Below are 20,179 nucleotides of genomic sequence, written 5' to 3'. Positions count from 1 at the left end.
TGCCACCCTCAGTGTTTCCTCCAAGTGATGTTCAACATGGAGGAGCATTGATCCATCAGCTGAGGGAGGGCAGTACATGGTAATTAGCAGAAGGTTTCCTTGCCCATGTTTGACCTGATGCCATGAGACTTCACTGGAGTCGATGTTGAGGGCTCCCAGGGCAACTCCCTGCCAACTGTATACCACTGTGCCGCCACCTCTGCTGGGTCTGTCCTTCTGGTGGGACAGGGCATATCCAGCGACGGTGGAGTCTGGGACATTATCTGTAAGGTATGATTCCGTGAGGATGACTGTATCAGGCTGTTGCTTGACTAGCCTGTGAGACAGCTCTCCCGATTTTGACACTAGCCCCCAGATGTTAGTAAGAAGGACTTTTAGGGTCAACGGGGCTGCCATTGCCATTGTCATTGTCATTTCCAGGCCCTAGGTCGATGCCGGGTGGTCTGTCTGGTTTCATTCCTCTTTTGTGTCTTTGTAGCGGCTCGTTACAACTGAGTGGCTTGCTAGGCCGTTTCAGAGGGCATTTAAGAATCAACCACATTACTGTGGGTCTGGAGTCACATGTAGGCCAGACCAGGTAAGGACGATAGATTTCCTTCCCTGAAGGACATTAGTGAACCAAATGGGTTTTTACAACAATCAATAATGATTTCATGGTCATTATTGGACTTTTAATTCCAGATTTGATTTTAATATCGAATTCAAATCCCACCATCTGCCGTAGTGGGATTCAAACCCAGGTTCGCAGAGCATTACCCAGGGTCTCTGGATTAATAGTCCAGCGACAATACCACTACGCCATCACCTCGCCCCTAAAGTGATATTTAAATGAGGTTAAGAACTTTAAATTTAATGTATTGAGTGGCGAGAGTGTGGCGCAGTTGCCAATATCGGTCAGTGAGAATTGACTGGTGAATAAGTGCAACTTGGTATTATAGAATATGGGCAGCGTGGTTTTGGATGTGTTGAAATTTCCAGCGCAGAGACTTGTCAGGAGATCATTGGAATAGTTAATCAAAAGGTGCAAAAAAAAAAATGGTTGAGGGTTTCAGCAGCCGATGAGAAACAGGCAGCCTTTGTGATTGAGAGGATATACAAGATCAGAAATTTAGCTTGGTGCATGATAGAATACCACAGTTGGGAACCATGTGGTCCAACCTGAGACGAGATCCTGGGAGGTGAATAGAACAAGTGGAACGAGCAAAGCGTTTGTAACTGACCAAAAATAGCGTAGTTGACCATATTATAGGTTTTAAAGGGGATGAGGAGGGGCAGAGATCATAGCCATGTAGGATGTTATTTGTGACTGATTAGAGACATTGTGTTATGACAGGGATAGAAACCTAATTAGATTGTATCAAACATTGAACTGCAGGACAAAATAAGTTTCGAGAAGTGATAACACATTCAAGAAGATAATGGTGCTTATCTGAAAAAAATATCCTTCCCATGGTTCTATTTGGAGCTTTCTTGATCGAGACATTATAGCAGATAAAAACAGAAAATCACAGACTGACCCCTTGTTCTTCCCTCTTCCCTCCCTTTCCCTGCTTCTGTTAGTTTTAAAACCTGTTAAACCTCTCACTTCAACCAGTTCTGAATAACTTGTTTCGCTCTCCACAAATGCTGCCTGACAAAAATTCTGTTTTTATTTCAAATTTCCAGCATGTGCAGTATTTTGCTTTTGGACTGTAGTAAATAGTTTGGTTAAGTTTTAGCTTTGTTTAACAGAAAATATGTGACTGAAGTGCCAAATTGTCCTATTACCCATTTCTCCTATCATCTGCTGGACTATTTCTATTTAACTGTTGTCCCACTTTTCATTAATAGGACCAGACTAATAAGTTAATGGTTGAGTCTGAGAGCTTGCAATCTGAGAAGGAAGCAATGAGCAAGAGGCTACAGAACTGCATAATCATACTGGAGAGCAACCTGATCGATCCTGGTAAGTCTGACCAGGCCTGAAGTTGCCACTACAGGGACATTTTTTAAAAAGCTGTAATTCATGTTGAAATATGCGTGCACAAATTGGTTGCTGCTTAGGTTGGACTTCAGAACCTAGTACGTAACGTGAATTTGTTTTCACATTATGCAGTGTAACCATATATGTACAATCACAATCTCAACTAATGTCAGTAATGGTGACCATGAAACTATCATCACTGTCACTTTTAAAAAAAACCCATCTGGCTCACCAATATTTTTTTAATGAAGGAATTCTGCAGTCCTTACCTGGTCTGGCCTACATGTGAATCCAGAACCACAGCGATGTGGTTGACTCTTAAATGCCCTCTGAAATGGCCTAGCAAGCCACTCAGTTCAAGGGTAATGAGAACTGGGCAATAAAATCAGTGACCCCCGCAGCCAGGAATGAATAAAGAAAAAAAATGATCGCATGTATTTTTTTGTTTCTGTTAAAAGTATTACACAACCATAATTTACTGTTCAGCCTGAAATACAGATGTGTCCAAAATCTACAATTTTGTTTTATAACTTCTGATTTTGCAGGCATTTTTATACTTCAATAAAATTGCTTGGTTGCTGAGTAGTGTAAGATTACAGTACAGGGTCACTGAATACAGAGGGACAAAATTAAGGATAAAATCTCTGATCAGCAGTTCTTTGGTGATGGGCTGTGGTTTAATCTGTTGGAAATTTGTTTGATTTTACCTTGATGCTGGAGTGTCACAAAGATATACTGGTTAAGTGTAAATCTCAAGTCTGCTTCCTTTTCCCGAATGTAGCCATTGTGGATTTATATCATAGATCTAGTTTTGTTGGCCAATTAAGCATTGTTGTTGTTATTACTATCCCTCTGTGCATGCACCTTCAGACAGGGCAGGATTAGGCAAAAACTCTACCAACGCACACATTCAACAGATGGCTGTCATTGGGCGGAATTTTCCCAGTATTGCACTAAGTGCAGTAGTGGGCGGGTAAAATGGGCCGACGAAAATGATGGGTTTTCACGCCATATCATCCCAAGCCTGCCTCAACACTTATTCACTCCTGCAAAACATGCCATTTCCATGGCGAGCAGACTCTCAAGGCCCGCCCGCCAGCACCCTGCTGTTGCATCATGCCGGCTGCCATCTGTAAAAGGCAGCCGCCAGCAAAGCGCTCATCACCGCCAGCTCTCCACCGCTGCCTGGGAGAATGGTCAGCAAAGGAGAAAAGACTGCATCCCCCCCCGCTTCAACGACGGGTCCCTCGAGCGATTGCTGGATGCAGTGGAGGCCCGCCGGGATGTGCTCTACCTCCAGTCTGGCTGCAGGATGGGCAGCAAAGACACCAACCTGGCTAGGGAGATGGTGGTGACGGAAATCAGCGCAAATGCCCTGCGGAAGAGGACAGCCTTCCAGTGCCGCAAAAGGATGAATGATGTCCTCCATTCCAGCAGAGTAAGTCACTTTTTTCATCTCACTCTCTCGCACTCTCTCACTTACTCACTCCCATCACATCCACAGGGCCCTCACTCACTGCCAGTGCAAGGGCCATCACCATTCACCCTTTCACACACACTGTCACTGTCCTCATCCCATCCATGGGACCACTCACCATCCACACAGGCCAGGCATACTTATCATCTGAGCCGGCAGGCGTCCTGATACACTCTCCCCATCTCTATCCATGCAAGACGAACTGGCACACAACAGGAGGGAAAGGTCACAGATAGGTAGAGGAATTCCTGAGATCAAAGTTCTGACAGAATTTGAAATCAGAGCCATCCAGCTGGCCGGCAATGATTGGGACCGGTCCTGTGCTGACGGTGAGGTCGGCGCTGCTGTACCAAGTGAGGATCCAGCAGTGTAACATCCATGAAGCAGCCATGTCGTGAGTGATGTGTCCTCTTTCACAGGCCACTGCCATGCACTAATTATCTCCCTTTGCTTTCGCAGGCACGTCTGCCAAACAGCCAACAGAGTCCATGACCCAGGGCCTCCAATCAAGCAATAAGAAACCTCTGAAGAGGGACCTGAAGGCACCCTCCCTGAAGTCCTGTCACAGGGCTCATCCACACCCTCCACCAGCACAGTGACGCACACCTCAGTGGGACCTAGCTTTAGAGTAGCCTCGGGATCACAATCTGGTGAGCACATCACACTTTCTGATCTGCAACAGGCGGAGGCAGGGACTTCCCATGTTCCCAGCATTCGGAGGATAGCTGGAGGCCAGGACATTGAGTTTGAGTCAGATGACGAGCCTCTGGACTCAGTCATGTCACAGTTGTTGGAGCTGTAAAGGCAAGCTAGGGAACAACAGGAAGGGATGTCTGCTGCACTCCTCAGATTGCAAGACACGATGGAGAAGTCAGCCCAATTTCAGGCTGAAGTGATGGTGCCGGCATTGCAATGCACTGAGGTCAACACTGGCAGGATGGTAGTTGCTGTGGGGACCTTGGTCCAAGGCGTCGCTGCTGCGCAGGCTTAACCCCATCACTGATGCCATAGTTGGCCTCCAACAGTTTGTACACGAGAGCTGTGCTGGGCAGCTTGGTCTCACTCCAACTACCCCTTCCGCTCACAGAGACAGCCAGGTGCCCTCGGGCACCCATAGGTAGGAGGATCAGCAGGCTCTCACTCACGGGCCTTCCACCCAGGTGACTCTGGGAGTGACTGGCCCATCCGAACCCCATCTTCTTGTGACTTCCAGCTTCAGCTTCACAGGCCGAGGAGGGTACCACAAAGCAGGACCCCAAAAGCAGGCTGGGGCCCTCCAGAGGATGCCTCCCAAAGTTATTACAGACTAGGTGTTACAGTCAGCAGGCTGCCTCCACCTCTGCTGTGGATGTCCGGGGAGCACCAAGACATAGCTGCAGGGTTAGGAAAGTTAGGTAAAAGTAGTTGCATAGCCTGGGCACGGGTGTTGATTACTTGTACATACTTCACTATTGTCAATAAACTCCTAAGAATGTCACTCTGCCTGTGGCTCCTTGTTCTGATGAGCAATGTTTTTGTCACTCAGATGGTGAAACCTTTCTGCACAAGTTAAAAGGCAGGTGTCTCAGTCCAGGGCGTCTTGTCTTCCCTGTGCTCTGTGCAGCCTTCTGACCTCAGTGATGGTCCAGTCTCTGACTCTGTGGAAACATTACTGATACCTGCAACTTGGCGATGCTAGTCACTGCTGCCAGAATGTGTTGAGCAGGCACCACAGAGTTCTCTCTGTGTGCTCTCAGCACCATTTTTAAGGTGGGTCTGGCCCCCATCTCACCAGCATCTGCGACCAATGATGCTACGCATTAGGTGCGTGTAAAGTTTCATGGCTGTATCTCTGAGTTGGCCTTGATCATGGAGTGCAAGCGAGCTGCCCTCAGCCAGACAGGAGTCAGACGTTCTCAGAGGCTATGTGAAGATCTACAGAGTGTCCTCGCTGCATGTTGTTGTCGTCATCCTCCTGCAATCGAGCAACTATTAGGGCCTGCACTGCATCTCCATGACAGGAGCATTCTCACAGAGGGTATTGGCACTGCCATTAACCAGACTGTTATCAAACGTTCACAACTGCGATGGGAGTATCTATGGGGACACCTCACAGCATGTCGTCGTCGTCATCATTCTCCACAAATCTGGCAGCAATATGAGGGCCTCCCGAGTGCACCTGGCTCACCTAGCCAGTGCAAGAACCTCATCCCCTTCATTGTTCTGCCGAAGACGCCTCAATCTCATCCCTATTGGCATCCTCTTCATCAGAGGAGCCATGCAGCTCCTCCATCTCCTCCTCAGCCAGCTCCTCACTCCATTGTAGCGCCATGTTGTAAAGGGTGCAGCAGACAATAACGCTGCATGATACACTCTGTAGACTGTATTGCAGGGCTCCACCAGACCAGTCCAGGCACCGGCACCACATCTTCAGCATCCTGATGGTCTGCTCCACCAAGTTGCAAGCTGCTGCATGAGCCTCATTATAGTGTCGCTCTGCTGCAGTCTGAGGCTGCTGCACAGGTGTCATCAGCCATGGCCTCTGCGGGTAGCCCTTATCCCCAAGGAGCAACCCTGTAGCCTCTGTGGACCTTGGAAGACTGCAGGGATCTGTGAGCGACTCTGGATGTAGGCGTCATGCACACTTCCTGGTAACTGTGTGCACACCTGCAGGATGCCTTTTTCTGGTGATCGCATACCAGCTGCACGTTCAGTGAATGGAAGCTCTTGCGGTTGAAGTCCACCAAGTGTAGCGATGGAGACCTGAGCACCACATGAGTGCAGTCAATCGCACCTTGCACCTGGTGGGAATCCAGAGATCAGGGCGAATCCAATAGCCCCTGCATCCTGGCTGTTCCAATCCTAGACGAAATGCAAAAAGTTGTGTGCCATGGAGAAGATAGCATCCATGACCTCATGGATGTATTTGTGGGTGGCAGATTGTGAAATCCCACAGAGGTCACTTGTGGAGCCCTGAAAGGAGCCACTGGCATAGAAATTGAGTGCTGCGGTCACTTTCACAGTCACTGGCTGTGGATGCCCTCCATGTCCCCTTGGCGCCAAGTCCTGCAGTAAGTGGTAGATGTGAGCTACCAGGTCACTAGACATGCGCAGTCATCGGCGACACTGGTTCTCAATCATCTGCAGGAATGGCAGGCAGCGTCTATAGACCCTGGGTGTTGCTAGGTGCCAACCAACCACACCTCATTGTCGCTCTTGCTGCCCCTTTGTGTGGTTGCTGCTCCTGCCTTTGTGCGGCCAGGCGCCTCAGTTGCTCTCTCCTCTGGCTTCTATGGTCTCTTTAGGCCATCAAGCATACAGCTAGGTCACCAGGATCCGTGATCCTGATGTGGTCCTCCTGCAACATGAAAGAGAGAGAGAGGTGTGGTTATCATGGCTGTACTTCACCTTTCCTTAATGCTTCCCGGAGAGTGCTGGTCACCCCTTGGATGGCCAGAGGTGAGTGCAATGCATGGCTGCCCTGTCAACCTGCACCATGGGGGACACTAGCCCAAACTGGAATGCTGAGATTGCAAGGGGCTGTGAGCGCCTCCAGCAATGACTGTTACATGGCCAGCATTGGCAAGGAGATTGGAGAACACTGCTGCTCACTCACCTCCATTGCCCCAAATTGAAGGCCACCAAGTGCACGTTGCCTGTGTGCTGTTGTGAAACACGCCTGCGTGCTTTCCCGCTAATGTGGATGGACAATACTGCAGTGCTCCAAGAGCTTGGCGGGATGGCCTTTTAATTATATAATGATGGTGTTACAATTGGCTCCCCGCCAACCAATGGCAGGAAATGCAGTCCACCGTTGGCGGGCTGAGCAGACGATCACGACCTCCCTTCATACCGTCACAAAGCAGCTTGTAACATATTTTCCATGCACGCCACCTATCATGCCAGTGGGTTCAGAAAATTCCACCCATTGAATCGTTCCCCTCCAGAGTGAGACTGCTACTTACGTTTTGCTGTATCAATTCTTTTTTTCAACTAGACATGTACAAATTTTATGTTGACGCAAGAGACCTAGGATTTTGGGTTCCAATTCCAAATGTGCCATACATCTGTTCTCATCTTTGACTATTTTTGATTCTCAGTTTCAGCCAATAAAATAATTGAAGACCGTGAGCTGAAGAATGCATGCCAAAGGGACACAGTGGTATGATGGATTTTTTTTCTGTGCTTGAGTTTTAGTTTGTAGGCAACGTAACTTGGAAATGAGCCCATAGCAAAAGTTGGGGGGAGGATAGGATTGACTTTGATCTCCTTCACAGTTGCAGAATTTGCCGATGCTCTCTGTCCATTTGGATACAGTTTGAGGGCAATTTGCCATTTGTGGAACTGTATCCCAGGAAGGGATTTTGGAAGGAGAATATCGAAAAGTAAATGCTAGTAAGTCTGGAAACATAATTATTGGAACGTATGCCACACAGGCTTTATGGCCAGATTGTGTTTCAGTTTAAAGGTAGTAAATGATTCCCTATTTCCCCAGTGAACCAAACCTTTTTATATGAATTTTCTTGAGAGTTAATTTTCTTAATAAGAGTTGCACACCTGAACTAAAACTTCAGGCTTTTTCACTTAGGAATTGAGTTATTGACCTCCATGGAGTGCAAAGAAAAGCAGTAATTTTGAAACATTTTCTGCTCCAAAATTGGACCGTTTTATGATTTTTTTTTGCTTTTCCCCAGCCCACTGTTTTCATGTTATTGCAACTCAAAGCACTTGCCAACTCACCCACCCTCTTCCTTTTTTATTGTCCTATGTGCTAAGTTACACAATGAAGTATTGATTTGCAATCTGTTTCAGGTACATGTGGAGAATCTCCAGGCAGAACTAGAAACATGGGGAAAATATACAGCAGACAAGAGAGAGAAGCTTCAAGTAAGAATCTACTTCTAGATGCTATAAGACTACATTGCAGAGTTTCTCCAGTAAAAGGTTATCCTTTGCATTGCTTTAGCAAATTTCTGAGTCCTCTGTGACCAGCATTAATCGAGGGCATGCTGCAAATAACATGTACTGTATTAATAGTTTTGCATTGAAATGAAAGTTCTGATGCACGTGCATTTAAGTTAATATTGCAAGGAAAGTTGTACTGGCCAGTTGGTTAATTTTAAAGGGTATGCAAATCCACGAGATCTGATAACCTGTAGCTGACAGAATGGTGCATTTAGCTACTAAAAGTTGGGGTTGGGGGCACACTGGAATGAATGCATGCGTAGAAATTGTTTTCACTGAGGTTACTATTCTTGTCTGCAACTGTAGTGTACATCAGCATCTGAGTGAACAGCAAACTTTGTTTCTCACTCATGTAACTACTATTCATCAGAATTTCGATATTATTCTAAATTATCAAAGGAAGGATCCTATTTCAGTCCTGTGACAGACACAATGGGCTGAATGGCCTTTTTCTGTGGTTCTGTGCATCAGCGCTGCATGGGTTCAGGTGTTCGGGGTCTGTCAGCAATGGCATGAATCAGGTTGGACTGCAGTACATAGTTTCATTGAAGAGGAGACATACATATGTAGCTCTTTGGCTGCTTCTGACAAAGAACAATGTTAAACCAGAGGCCATTTATGTTGGGGCCTTCCACTAAGGTCTGATCAACCATTGCCTAACTTCAACACTTTTTTGATTTGCAATTGGGCGAAAGTTTTTTTTTTTCATTTTACTATAGATTTCAGGTTGCCAATCACAAGATAAGTCTACAACAGTGAAGTATGCACCATCCTTGGGATTAATTTTATGTCCAAAGTACTGCGTAACTTGGTTTATTCTGAGTCTGTAATGTGTTATAATTGAGGTTTATAAGATTGGCCTACAATGCTGTGAGAAAATAATAGATTGAGTGGAATTCTCATGGTGTTGAGCATGTGTATTGCAAAAGATTCTGCGAGTTGAGAACTTGGGGGGACAGTTTAAAAAATAAGAGGTCTCTCATTTAGGACAGACATGAGGAAAATATTTTTCTGAGCTTCGTTAGCCTGTGGATATTACTTCCTCAGAGAGCAGTGGAGGCTGGATCATTGAATATATTCAAGGCTGAGTTCTTGATTGACAAGAGAGTTGAGTGTTATGGGGGCAGGCAGGAAACTTGGCCACATTCAGATCAGCCGTGATCTTATCAAATGTGGAGCAGACTTGAGAGGCTGAATGGCCTACTTGTGCTCCTAATTTGTATGTACTTTATAATTGAATCAAAATGGGAAAATGTTACAAAGCTTTTCCTCCCTAATTGCACCTGAGAAAATGGTGGCAGCTGCTGCCTTGAACCACTGCAGGCAGTGTTGTGTAGATACACCCAGTGTTCTTAAGGCAGGGAGTTCAGGATTTTGACCCAGCAATGATGGAGTGGTGATAAGCTTCCAAATTGGAATGGTGTGTGACTTGGAGGTGGTGGAGTCCCTAGATGCCTTCTGCCCTTCCCCTTCCTGATGCTAGAGATTGTGAATTTGGGAGGTGCTGTCAAAGCAGCCTGTGCCTGTTAGGCTGTGATCTGTCTAGTGAAACAGCTCTCCCAATCTTGGCACATGTTCCCAAATGTTAATAAGGACTTTGCTGAACTGGGAATGCATTTGTCGTGTCTCAACCCAGCACCTAGGTTGATGTAAAGTGGTTGTTTATGTTCTTTATTTTTTGTAGTGGTTTTGATATGCTTGAGTAGCTTACTAAGCAATTTTGTATATCTGGAATCACAGGCCATACCAGGTGAGAACAGATTTCCTTCCTAAAGGATATTAGCGAATCAGATGGGTTTTTATGACAATCTGGTATTTTCGTGGGAAGATGACTAATACTATTACTTTAAAAAAATATTTTTTTTTCCTTAGACACAGTGGTGGATTTGAATTTATCTCTAGATCGTTAGTCCAGGCTTCTGGATTATTAGTGCAATAACATAACCACTATGCTACCAAAACCTTCTGGGTATATTAATAAGTTATTTTTAATCTTGCTGTTATGTTAAAAATTATTACTCATTCTTTGGTTTCACAAGCTAAAAATCTAGCTTTTCACAAAAATAAACTTTGAAAATTTACCTCAATACATTTTTTAAAATAATTTTGCTAATGTGAGGATTCGCTACAGCCAATGTATGTTTTTACCGAAACATTTTTTTTTTGGGGGACCATTCTTTCCTATTCCTCACATTTCTGAAAGTGTATACTGTTACCTGTCTCCCTCCAACTCCTGACCAGAATAGCCATTATATATAAGCTTCAGCAACAAGTAGGCATTTTGACTGCAGGGAATACTAGATGAACCGAGTCTTGCCCCTATCTGATTTTGACGATTGGACTGTCATCAGGGCTCACTAGATAGCATAAGCAGGAGGGGCAGTCGAATATTCATCTTGCTGCCCCCTACCACCACGGTAAGTCTTACACTGATATAACCAATTCTACTGTGACCATACTTGAAGTTGAACTTAGTGTGGGGATTGAGAGTGAGAGCTTGCTGATGTGTGTGCTCTACTTTTCTTTGGGTAAACTGACTGAACCCTCAGGGCACCCAGGAGCATCTCTTAAAAAAAAAATCAGAAATATTCATGGTTGTTTGATTCTACTTGATCTATTCAATGGCAACACTTGGTATTCAAAACATTTACACTTTTCTTTTCTTGTGAATAGGAGATGAGGCTGAAGTTGCACAACACAAAAGAGGAAAGTAATAAAATTGTAGAGGAGACAGACTTGATCCTGAAGGAGCTGGAGGAATGGAGAATAACTTTAAATCAATCCAAACAACTTTTAGATTAGGACTTTGAATGTTCTGAACCTTGCAATTAAAATAAATCATGTTACGCTGTATATAAAATGTATATGTTTAAAGGAGTTGCACTAAGGAAATGGTGGAATTGGATGTGAAATAAAGATCCTGCTACTACTCACCAGACAAGTCCTAAAAGCCTATCTCCTAGTTAAAATAAAATGGGCGTCTCATTGTTCTGTTCTATGTGCTGTTGACCTGTAGGTATCTTTTGTATATAAATGCCTTCTGTTGAAACATTTAACCAACTGAAACTTGAGCTGCTGTTGAACAATGCCTGATAGATACTGCACATAGCAGCTATCAACAATGTATGCTGCTGCTGCAAGAGGTATTGGAATTCTTCAGTATCCATATGATTCTAGATATAGCATAAAAAACTGACTATTTTGCCTAATCAATCCAAACTGGCAACTTGTGCCTGGTTGTTGCACAAATACTAATAATGGTAGATAAACCAAGCTGTATTACTTACTTGCCTGAAAGCCCAACACTACTCTTTCCCTCTTAGATGGTGCTATGCAGATGTGTGTTATGCCTTTGGACTTGGATAACTAACTAACTCTAAGGTCAAAATGGAAACTCTTTCATGCTTTCAACTCGCTTTGTATATATTCCTGCCCTCACCTGAAAGCATATTCTTGCTTTCATTTTAATCAGTGTGGAGCAGCAGTTTGATAATTGTACAACAAACCTACAACCACCTACCTTCTTGTATTAAATGCAGAGTAAAGCTGAACCTCATTATCTCCCTTTCCAATAACTGTGGAGTTTGCTAGGTAATCTCCATCCCTACCCTGGAGTTTCCTTTTATTGCAGTTTCAAACTGCTAAACTGAAGCAACTGTGCCTGTGATATACCTGCAACTCCTTAAAGTTTAAGTGGAACAAGGGAAATCAAATATCCCTCATGATTATATCAGTATCTACAGGTTATGAAAAATAAATATGGTTGCTTTTTATTTAGAAACTATCCCCAAGATGATCTTGGGAATCCATGACTTAAGTTTGAGGTGGGATGTTTGCATGCAAATTATATAAATACTACCTCCTGTAGAAACCACTGAGGTCATGAGGGGATTTGATAGAGGTGTTCAAAATTCGGGCGTTTTGATTAGGAAAATAAGTAGAAAAAGAATGCAGTATTCAAGGCCTTACTGTTACAAAAACTAGACTGGGAGGAGTGATATGTTAACCAGATTTTGGAGTAATTGGTTTTTATGTTTCATACTGCAATTAATCTACTTCTCTAATGTGTAATTGTATGTTAGTGAAACTGTGCATTAGCAAGTTCTGTTCGCTACAACACTGGCATCTGCCAAACAAAGTGGAAAATTGGATTATCACACCATCAGTCTACTCACCTTCCAACACTCTGCCAATAATTAAGTTATTGGCAGTGCTATTGAGCAGCATATTCTGCAAAAACTCACTGGTACTCAGTTTGGCTCCTGCCAGGAGCAATTGTCTCTAGTAATAAAAATAGAAAATGCTGGAAAAACTCAGGTCTGACAGCATCTGAGGAGAGAGAAACAGAGTTAACATTTCGAGTCCATATGACTCTTATTCAGAGCTAAAGAGAAGTAGATGTGATGGAATTTATGCTGTTTCATGAGGGATAGCAGGTCGGCAAAGGTGGGGGCTAACGAGAGATTGACTAAGTTATTATGGACACAAGACAGAGACTGTTAATGGTAGTGGTAAGGGCTAAAGAAGGTGCTGATTGCAAAAATGTAGGAAAGCAGAATGTGTTAATAGCAGAACATGGTTAGCACTCTGAAAGAACAACATAGAGCAAGTGACAGGTGGCCCTTTTGGGGGAGGGGTGGTGGTTGGGGGAAAAGGATAGAAAAAGGGATTTTTGAAACATGAATAAATATAAAAATAAGTGAATTAAAAATAAATTTTAAAAAGTAGTGAAGATGGAGGAGAGAGCTCATGCTCTGAAGTTGGACTCGATGCGAAGTCCGGAGGGCTCTAAAGTGCCTAAGCGAAAGATGAGTTGGGCTTCACTGGAACATTGCAGCAAGCCAAGGATGGACATTTGGTCATGAGAGCAGGACGGTGAGTTGAAATAGAAAGCAACTGGAAGGTCTGGGTCATGCTTACGGATAGACCGAAGGTATTCCGTTAAGTGGTCACCTAGTCTGTGTTTGGCCTCCCCAGCGTAGAGGAGACCACATTGGGAGCAGAGAATGCAGTAGATCAAATTGAAGGAGATGCAAGTGAAGCACTGCTTTGCCTGAAAAGTGTGTTTGGGCCCTTGGACAGTGTGGAGGTAAAGGGGCAGGTGTTGTACTTTTTGTGATTGGATGAGGTGTTGGGGATGATGGAGGGAACGGTCCCTACGAAATGCTGATGAAGGTGAGATGTGTTTGGTCGTGGCATCATGCTGGAGTTGGTGGAAATGGCAGAGGATGACCCTTTGAATGCAGAGGCTAGTGGGGTGAAAAGTGAGGGGGAAGAGGTGAGGGCAGAGGCATGGGAGATGGGTCGGACATTGTTGAGGTCCCTGTCAACCACAGTTGGGGGTGGGTTGGGGGGGGATGACTATTAAAGAAGGAAGACATGTCAGAAGTGCAGTTTTGGAAGGTGGCATCATCTGAACAGATGTGATGGAGGTGAAGGAACTGAGAGAATGGGATGGAATCCTTACAGGAAGTAGGGTGCAAGCCTTCCTAACAGTACTACTTGCTGAGATCTAAGTTCTGATTTGTGTTGGTGATTTGTCTTCGCATTCAAACCCTGCTAGCTTCATGAGGGACTTAATAAAAAAACAGGATATGATATATGTGAGTGGCCAATTTGACCATTTGGTATTGAGGACTTATTTTAGATTATGTCGCTTGCCTTCACTATCCCCATGTAACTCAGATTGAGTGGATTACACTAGGGCCTCTAAAAGGAGGGTCCACAGACCTCTAATGAATGACTACACATTGAACACCAGCTCTAGTTTGTTTAAATGTGAATTCAAAACAGAAGGATGCTGCCATAAGAAATAACAGAAGTAAACTTCTTGTGCCTGCTCTGCCCTTCAACAGATCATAGCTGTTTTTCTGCCTGAACTCCACTTTCTTGTCTCTTTCCCATATCCTTTGATTTCCAGAGGGTCCAAAAATCTACCTATGTCAGCCTTAAATATGTTCAACGAAGGACCATCTGCAACCCTCTGGCGTAGACAATTCCAAAGATTCACAGCCATCTGAGTGAAGAAATTTTCCCTCATCTCAGTCCTAACTGAATGACCCCTTATCCTAAGACTGTGCTCTGTATCCTAGATGCCCCAGTTAGGGTAAACAAAGGCCAGAATGTTGTTCTTGTGGCAGGGGTCCCACTGACAGGCCCAAAAGTGGGGTAAGTGAATCCACTTTGGTTGTCTGAAGACTTAAATGACTCATACAAAGAATATAGAAAGTTAGTGTGCAGGTACAGCAAGCAATTAGGAATGCAAATGGAATGTTGGCCTTTGTTGCAAGAGAGATTGTAGTAAGAGAATAAAGAAACTTTGCTACAATTTTATGGAGCTTCAGTCAGACCATACCTGGAATACTGTGTATGTTAGCAGAATAGGAACACATCATAATACAGTAAAACAATCAAGTCAGAGGGAGTACAGCTGCAACAAGCTTCAAGGGAGTAAGGCAAGGCTGGATGGCCTCTAATGCCAGGAGTATTACAGGTAAAACAGATGAGTTAAGGGTGAGGATTGACATGGAATTCTGATATAGTAACCATCACTGAGACGTGGTTGAGGGAAGGGGAGGATTGGCAGATCAACATTCCGGGATATAGAATCTTCAGGGGAGGGGGTAAAAGAGGACGAGATGTTGCTTCGTTAGTTAAGGAGTCAGTTACTGCAGAAAGGAGAGATGATATCTTGGAGGGGGCATTGAATGAAGCTGGAAGGGTTGAGCTTATGAATAAAAATGGGGCAACCACATTATTAGGTGTTTATTATAGAACCCCAGATAGCCAGCAGGAAATTGAGGAGCAAATATGTGCACAATTAGCAGAGGTGTGTAAAAACAATAACAATAGGGTAATTATATTAGGTGATTTCAACTTTCCTAACATTAATTGCAATAGACATAGTGTTAAGGGCTTGGATGGAGTGGATTTCTTGAAATGTGTACAGGAGAACTTTTTAGGTCAATATGTAGAGGGTCCAACAAGGGACGGTGCATTGCTGGACCTAATTCTGGGGAATGAAGCCGGACAGGTGGCTGAGGTGGTGGTGGGGGAGCATTTTAGCGATAGCGACCACAACATGGTACAATTTAAGCTTGTTATGGACAAAGAAATCAACAAGTTGCAAAAAACTGTTTTGGACTAGGGGAACAGTGGAATTTAGTAAAATAAGGCAGGATCTGGCCAAGCTAGACTGGGAACAGTTACTTGTGGGGAAATCTACAGAGGAACAGTGGGGAGTCGGGGGGGGGGGGGGGGGGGGGGGGGGGTGGGGGGGGGTGGTGTTCAAAAAGGAAATGGGGAGGGTACAGGCTTAACATGTTCCCTCTAGGATGATAGGAAGGAGTAACAAGCCCAGAAACCATGGATGACCAGAGTTATTCAGGTTACAATGAGAAGGAAAAGAGTCTTTTAGCTGGTACAAGGGAAACAAATCAGCACAGGCTTTGGAGTACAGACAAGTGCAGGGTGGAGCTTAAAAAAGCAATTAGGAGAGCAAAGAGGGGATTTGAGAAAGCTCTGGCTGATAAAAGTAGGGAAAATCCCAAGACATCCTATAAGTATATCAATTAGAAGAGGATAACTAGGGAAAGAGTAGGGACCAAGGGGGCACTCTATGGGTGGAACCAGAGGACATCGCTAGAGTGTTGAAAAAATACTTCACATCCATCTTCACCCAAGAGAATGAGGATAAAGGTATCGAACTCGGGGAGAGAGACTGCGAGGTTCTTGAGCAAATTGAAAAAAGGAGTGACAAGGGATTGGAGGTGTTGGCAGGCTTACAAGTGGACAAATCTCCAGGTCCGGATGATTTGTGTCCCAAACTGCTGAGGGAGGCAAGGGAGGAGATCGCAGGGGCTCTGATCTGAATTTTTAATTCCTCTCTGGCCACGGGGGAGGTGCCAGAGGACTGGAGAACAGCTAATGCGGTTCCACTATTTAAGAAGGGTTGTAGAGATAAGCCAGGAAACTACAGGCCAGTGAGTCTCACGTCAGTGGTAGGGAAACTATTGGAGAAAATTCTGAAGGAGAGAATCTATCTCCACTTGGAGAGGCAAGGTTTGATCAGAGATAGTCAGCATTGCTTTGTCAGAGGGAGGTCATGCCTAACAAGTTTGATTGAATTTTTGGAGGAGGTGACCAGGTGTGTAGATGAGGGTAGTGTAGTTGATGTAGTTTATATGGATTTCAGCAAAGCCTTTGACAAGGTCCCACAAGGGAGACTTATAAAGAAGGCAAATCACATAGGATGCAGAGTAATTTGATAAGGTGGATTCCAAACTAGCTTAGTTGTAGGAGGCAAAGGGCGATGACAGATGAATGCTTTAGTGACTGGAAGCCAGTGTCCAGTGACATAGCATAGGGATCTGTGTTGGTTCCCTTCTAATTTGTCATTTATATAAACGACATAGATGACTATGTTGGGGGTAGGATTAGTAAGTTTGCGGATGACACAAAGATTGGCCAGGTGGTTAACAGTTAGGATGAGTGTCTTGGGCTTTAGGAATATATAGACGGGATAGTCAAATGGGCAGATAAGTGGCAGATGGAATTTGACCCTGAAAAGTGTCAGGTGATACACTTTGGAAGGAGTAATTTGACAAGGAAGTATTCAATGAATGGCATGGCACTAGGAAGTACTGAGCAACAAAGGGACCTTGGCATGTGTGTCCATAGATCTCTGAAGGCAGAGGGGCATGTTGGTGGGGTGGTGAAAAAGGCATATGGGACACTTGCCTTTATCAATTGAGGCATAGATTACAAAAGTAGGGAGGTCATGTTGGAGTTCTATAACCTTGGTGAGGCCATAGCTGGAGTACTGTGTGCAGTTCTGGTCACCACATTATAGGAAGGATGTGATTGCACTGGAGGAGATTCACCAGGATGTTGCCTGGGATGAAACATTTAAGTTATGAAGAGAGCTCGTTCAGTGCTCAGCAAAGGACTTAGTTTCATACCCTTACGCCCTCATCTCAATGAATTTCGGGCTCGGCACGATTTTGAACTCTCCTTCCGCCACCTTCATCTCCATGCTCACTGCTTTGGGCAGGAGTCCTCTCCCCGTTCAACGGATCCTTTTACCTGCCTCCAATATTCTCCCTCCACCTGGACCCCTCCCTCTGGATTCTTACCTTCTCGATCTTTTCATTGAGAACTGTCGGCGTGACATTAGTCATCTCAATTTCTCTGCTCCTCTCACCCACTCTAACCTGTCTCTTTCTGAACTGGCTGCACTCCGTTTTCTCAGGTCCAACCCTGACATTGTCATCAAACCCGCTGACAAGGGTAGTGCTGTTGTTGTTGACTGACCTCTACCTCGCGGAGGCTGAGCATCAACTCGCAGACAATTCCTCTTACCTCCCCTGGACCATGACCCCACCACTGAACATCAAGCCATTGTTTCCAGGACTGTCACTGACCTCATCTCCTCTGGGGATCTTCCTTCCACAGCTTCCAACTGCATAGTCTCCCAACCTCGGACGGCCCAGTTCTACCTCCTACCCAAAATCCACAAACAGGACTGTCCCGGCAGACCGATTGTGTCAGCCTGTTCCTGCCCCACAGAACTCATTTCTTGTTATCTTGACTCCATTCTCTCTCCCCTTGTCCAGTCCCTTCCCACCTACATCCGTGATTCCTCTGACACCTTACATCACATCAACAATTTCCAGTTCCCTGGCCCCAACCGCCTCCTCTTCACCATGGACGTCCAATCCCTCTACACCTCCAACCCCCACCAGGATGGTCTGAGGGCTCTCCGCTTCTTCCTCGAACAGAGGCCTGAACAATCCCCAACCACCACTACTCTCCTCCGTCTGGCTGAACTTGTTCTCATACTGAACAATTTCTCGTTAAACTTCTCTCACTTCCTCTAAATAAAAGGTGTGGCTATGGATACCCGCAGGAGACCCAGTTATGCCTGTCTCTTTATGGGGTATGTGGAACATTCCTTGTTCCAGTCCTACTCCGGCCCCCTCCCACATCTCTTTCTCCGGTACACCGATGATTGCTTCGGTGCTGCTTCATGTTCTCATCTGGACCTGGAAAAATGTATTAATTTTACTTCCAATTTCCACCCCTCCATCATTTTCACATGGTCCATCTCTGACACTTCCCTTCCTTGACCTCCCTGTCTCAATTTCTGGTGATAGACTGTTCACCAATATTCATTATAAGCCTACCAACTCCCACAGCTACCTCGACTACAGCTCCTCACACCTCACTTCCTGTAAGGATTCCATCCCATTCTCTCAGTTCCTTCGCCACTGTCACATCTGTTCTGATGATGCCACTTTCAAAAGCAGTTCCTCTGACATGTCTTCCTTCTTCCTTAACTGAGGTTTTCCACCCATGGTGGTTGACAGGGCCTTCAATCGTGCCCGGCCCATCTCCCGCGCATCCGCCCTCACACCTTCCTCTCCCTCCCAGAAGCATGATAGAGCCCCCCTTGTCCTCATCTATCATCCCACAATCCTCCGCATTCAAAAGATCATCCTCTGCCACACAACCCCCCCCCCCCCCCCCGGCAGCATTCAGCAGGGATCGTTCCCTCCAGGACACCCTGATCCATTCCTCCATCACCCCCTACACCTCAACCCCCTCACATGGCACCTTCCCATGCAACCGCAGAAGGTGCAACACGTGCCCCTTCACTTCCCCTCTCCTCACCATCCAAGGGCCCAAACACTCCTTTCAAGTGAAGCAGCATTTCACTTGCACTGCCCTCAATTTAGTCTACTACATTCGTTGCTCCCAATGCCCTTTCCTCTACATTGGAGAGACCAAACGCAGACTGGGTGACCGCTTTGCAGAACACCTTGGTCTGTCCGCAAGCATGACCCAGACCTCCCTGTCGCTTGCCATTTCAACACCCCACCCTGCTCTGCTGCCCACATGTCCATCCTTGGCCTGCTGCATTGCTCCAGTGAAGCTCAACGCAAATTGGAAGAACAGCACCACATCTTCTGACGAGACACTTTACAGCCTTACGGACTGAATATTGAGTTCAACAATTTTAGATCATGAGCTCTCTCCTCCATCCCCTCCCCCTTTCCAATACTCCCTCTCTTTTTTTCCCAATAATTTATATAGATTTTTCTTTTCCCAACTATATTCATTATTTTTAAATGTATTTCCATCCATTGTTTTATCTCTACCTTTTAGCCTATTTTGATCCCTTCCCCCCACCCCATCCCCACTAGGGCTATCTGTACCTTGCTTGTCCTGCTTTCTATCCTTAATTAGCACATTCCTTAGCTAATATCACCACCTTCAACAACTCTTTGTCCTTTTGTCTGTGACATCTTTTGATTATCTCCACCTATCACTGGCCCTCCATCCAGCTCTACCTGTTCCCCTACCCCCCCCCCCCGCCCCCCATTAAACTAGCTTGTATTTCACCTCTTTTCTATTTTTTACTTAGTTCTGTTGAAGAGTCATACGGACTTGAAACGTTAACTGTGTTTCTCTCCGCAGATGCTGCCAGACCTGCTGAATTTTTCCAGGTATTTTTATTTTGGATAGACTTGGGTTGTTTTCATTGGAGCAGAGAAGACTGAGGGGCGACCCGATCGAGGTGTATGAGATTATAAGGGGCATGGACAGGGTGGATAGGGAGCAGCTGTTCCCCTTGATTGAAGGGTCAATCACAAGGGAGTATAAGCTCAAGGTGAGGAGCAGGAGGTTTAGGGGAGATGTGAGGAAAAACTTTTTTACCCAGAGGGCGGTGACGGTCTGGAATGCGCTGCCTGGGAGGGTGGTGGAGGCGGATTGCCTCACATCCTTTAAAAAGT

At 45.3% G+C, this 20,179-nt stretch overlaps 1 protein-coding gene across 1 annotated transcript in view; it reads left to right on the top strand.

Annotated features, from left to right (window-relative positions):
• The window catches only part of LOC121292298, a 44,679-nt gene extending 33,362 nt beyond the window's left edge, over positions 1 to 11,317 (top strand). Inside the window, exons 8-11 of the mRNA XM_041214147.1 lie at positions 1,831 to 1,945; positions 7,520 to 7,581; positions 8,232 to 8,306; positions 11,058 to 11,317. Coding sequence (XP_041070081.1) covers positions 1,831 to 1,945; positions 7,520 to 7,581; positions 8,232 to 8,306; positions 11,058 to 11,186 — 381 coding nt within the window. The 3' untranslated portion in view covers positions 11,187 to 11,317. The remainder of the gene's footprint in view (positions 1 to 1,830; positions 1,946 to 7,519; positions 7,582 to 8,231; positions 8,307 to 11,057) is intronic.
• Positions 11,318 to 20,179: the final 8,862 nt, after the last annotated feature.

This window comes from Carcharodon carcharias, chromosome 20 (assembly GCF_017639515.1).
Source record: "Carcharodon carcharias isolate sCarCar2 chromosome 20, sCarCar2.pri, whole genome shotgun sequence".
Taxonomy (NCBI): Eukaryota; Metazoa; Chordata; class Chondrichthyes; order Lamniformes; family Lamnidae; genus Carcharodon; species Carcharodon carcharias.
Note: the sequence above shows the minus strand (reverse complement) of the source record. Positions and strands in the feature narration are given on the sequence as shown.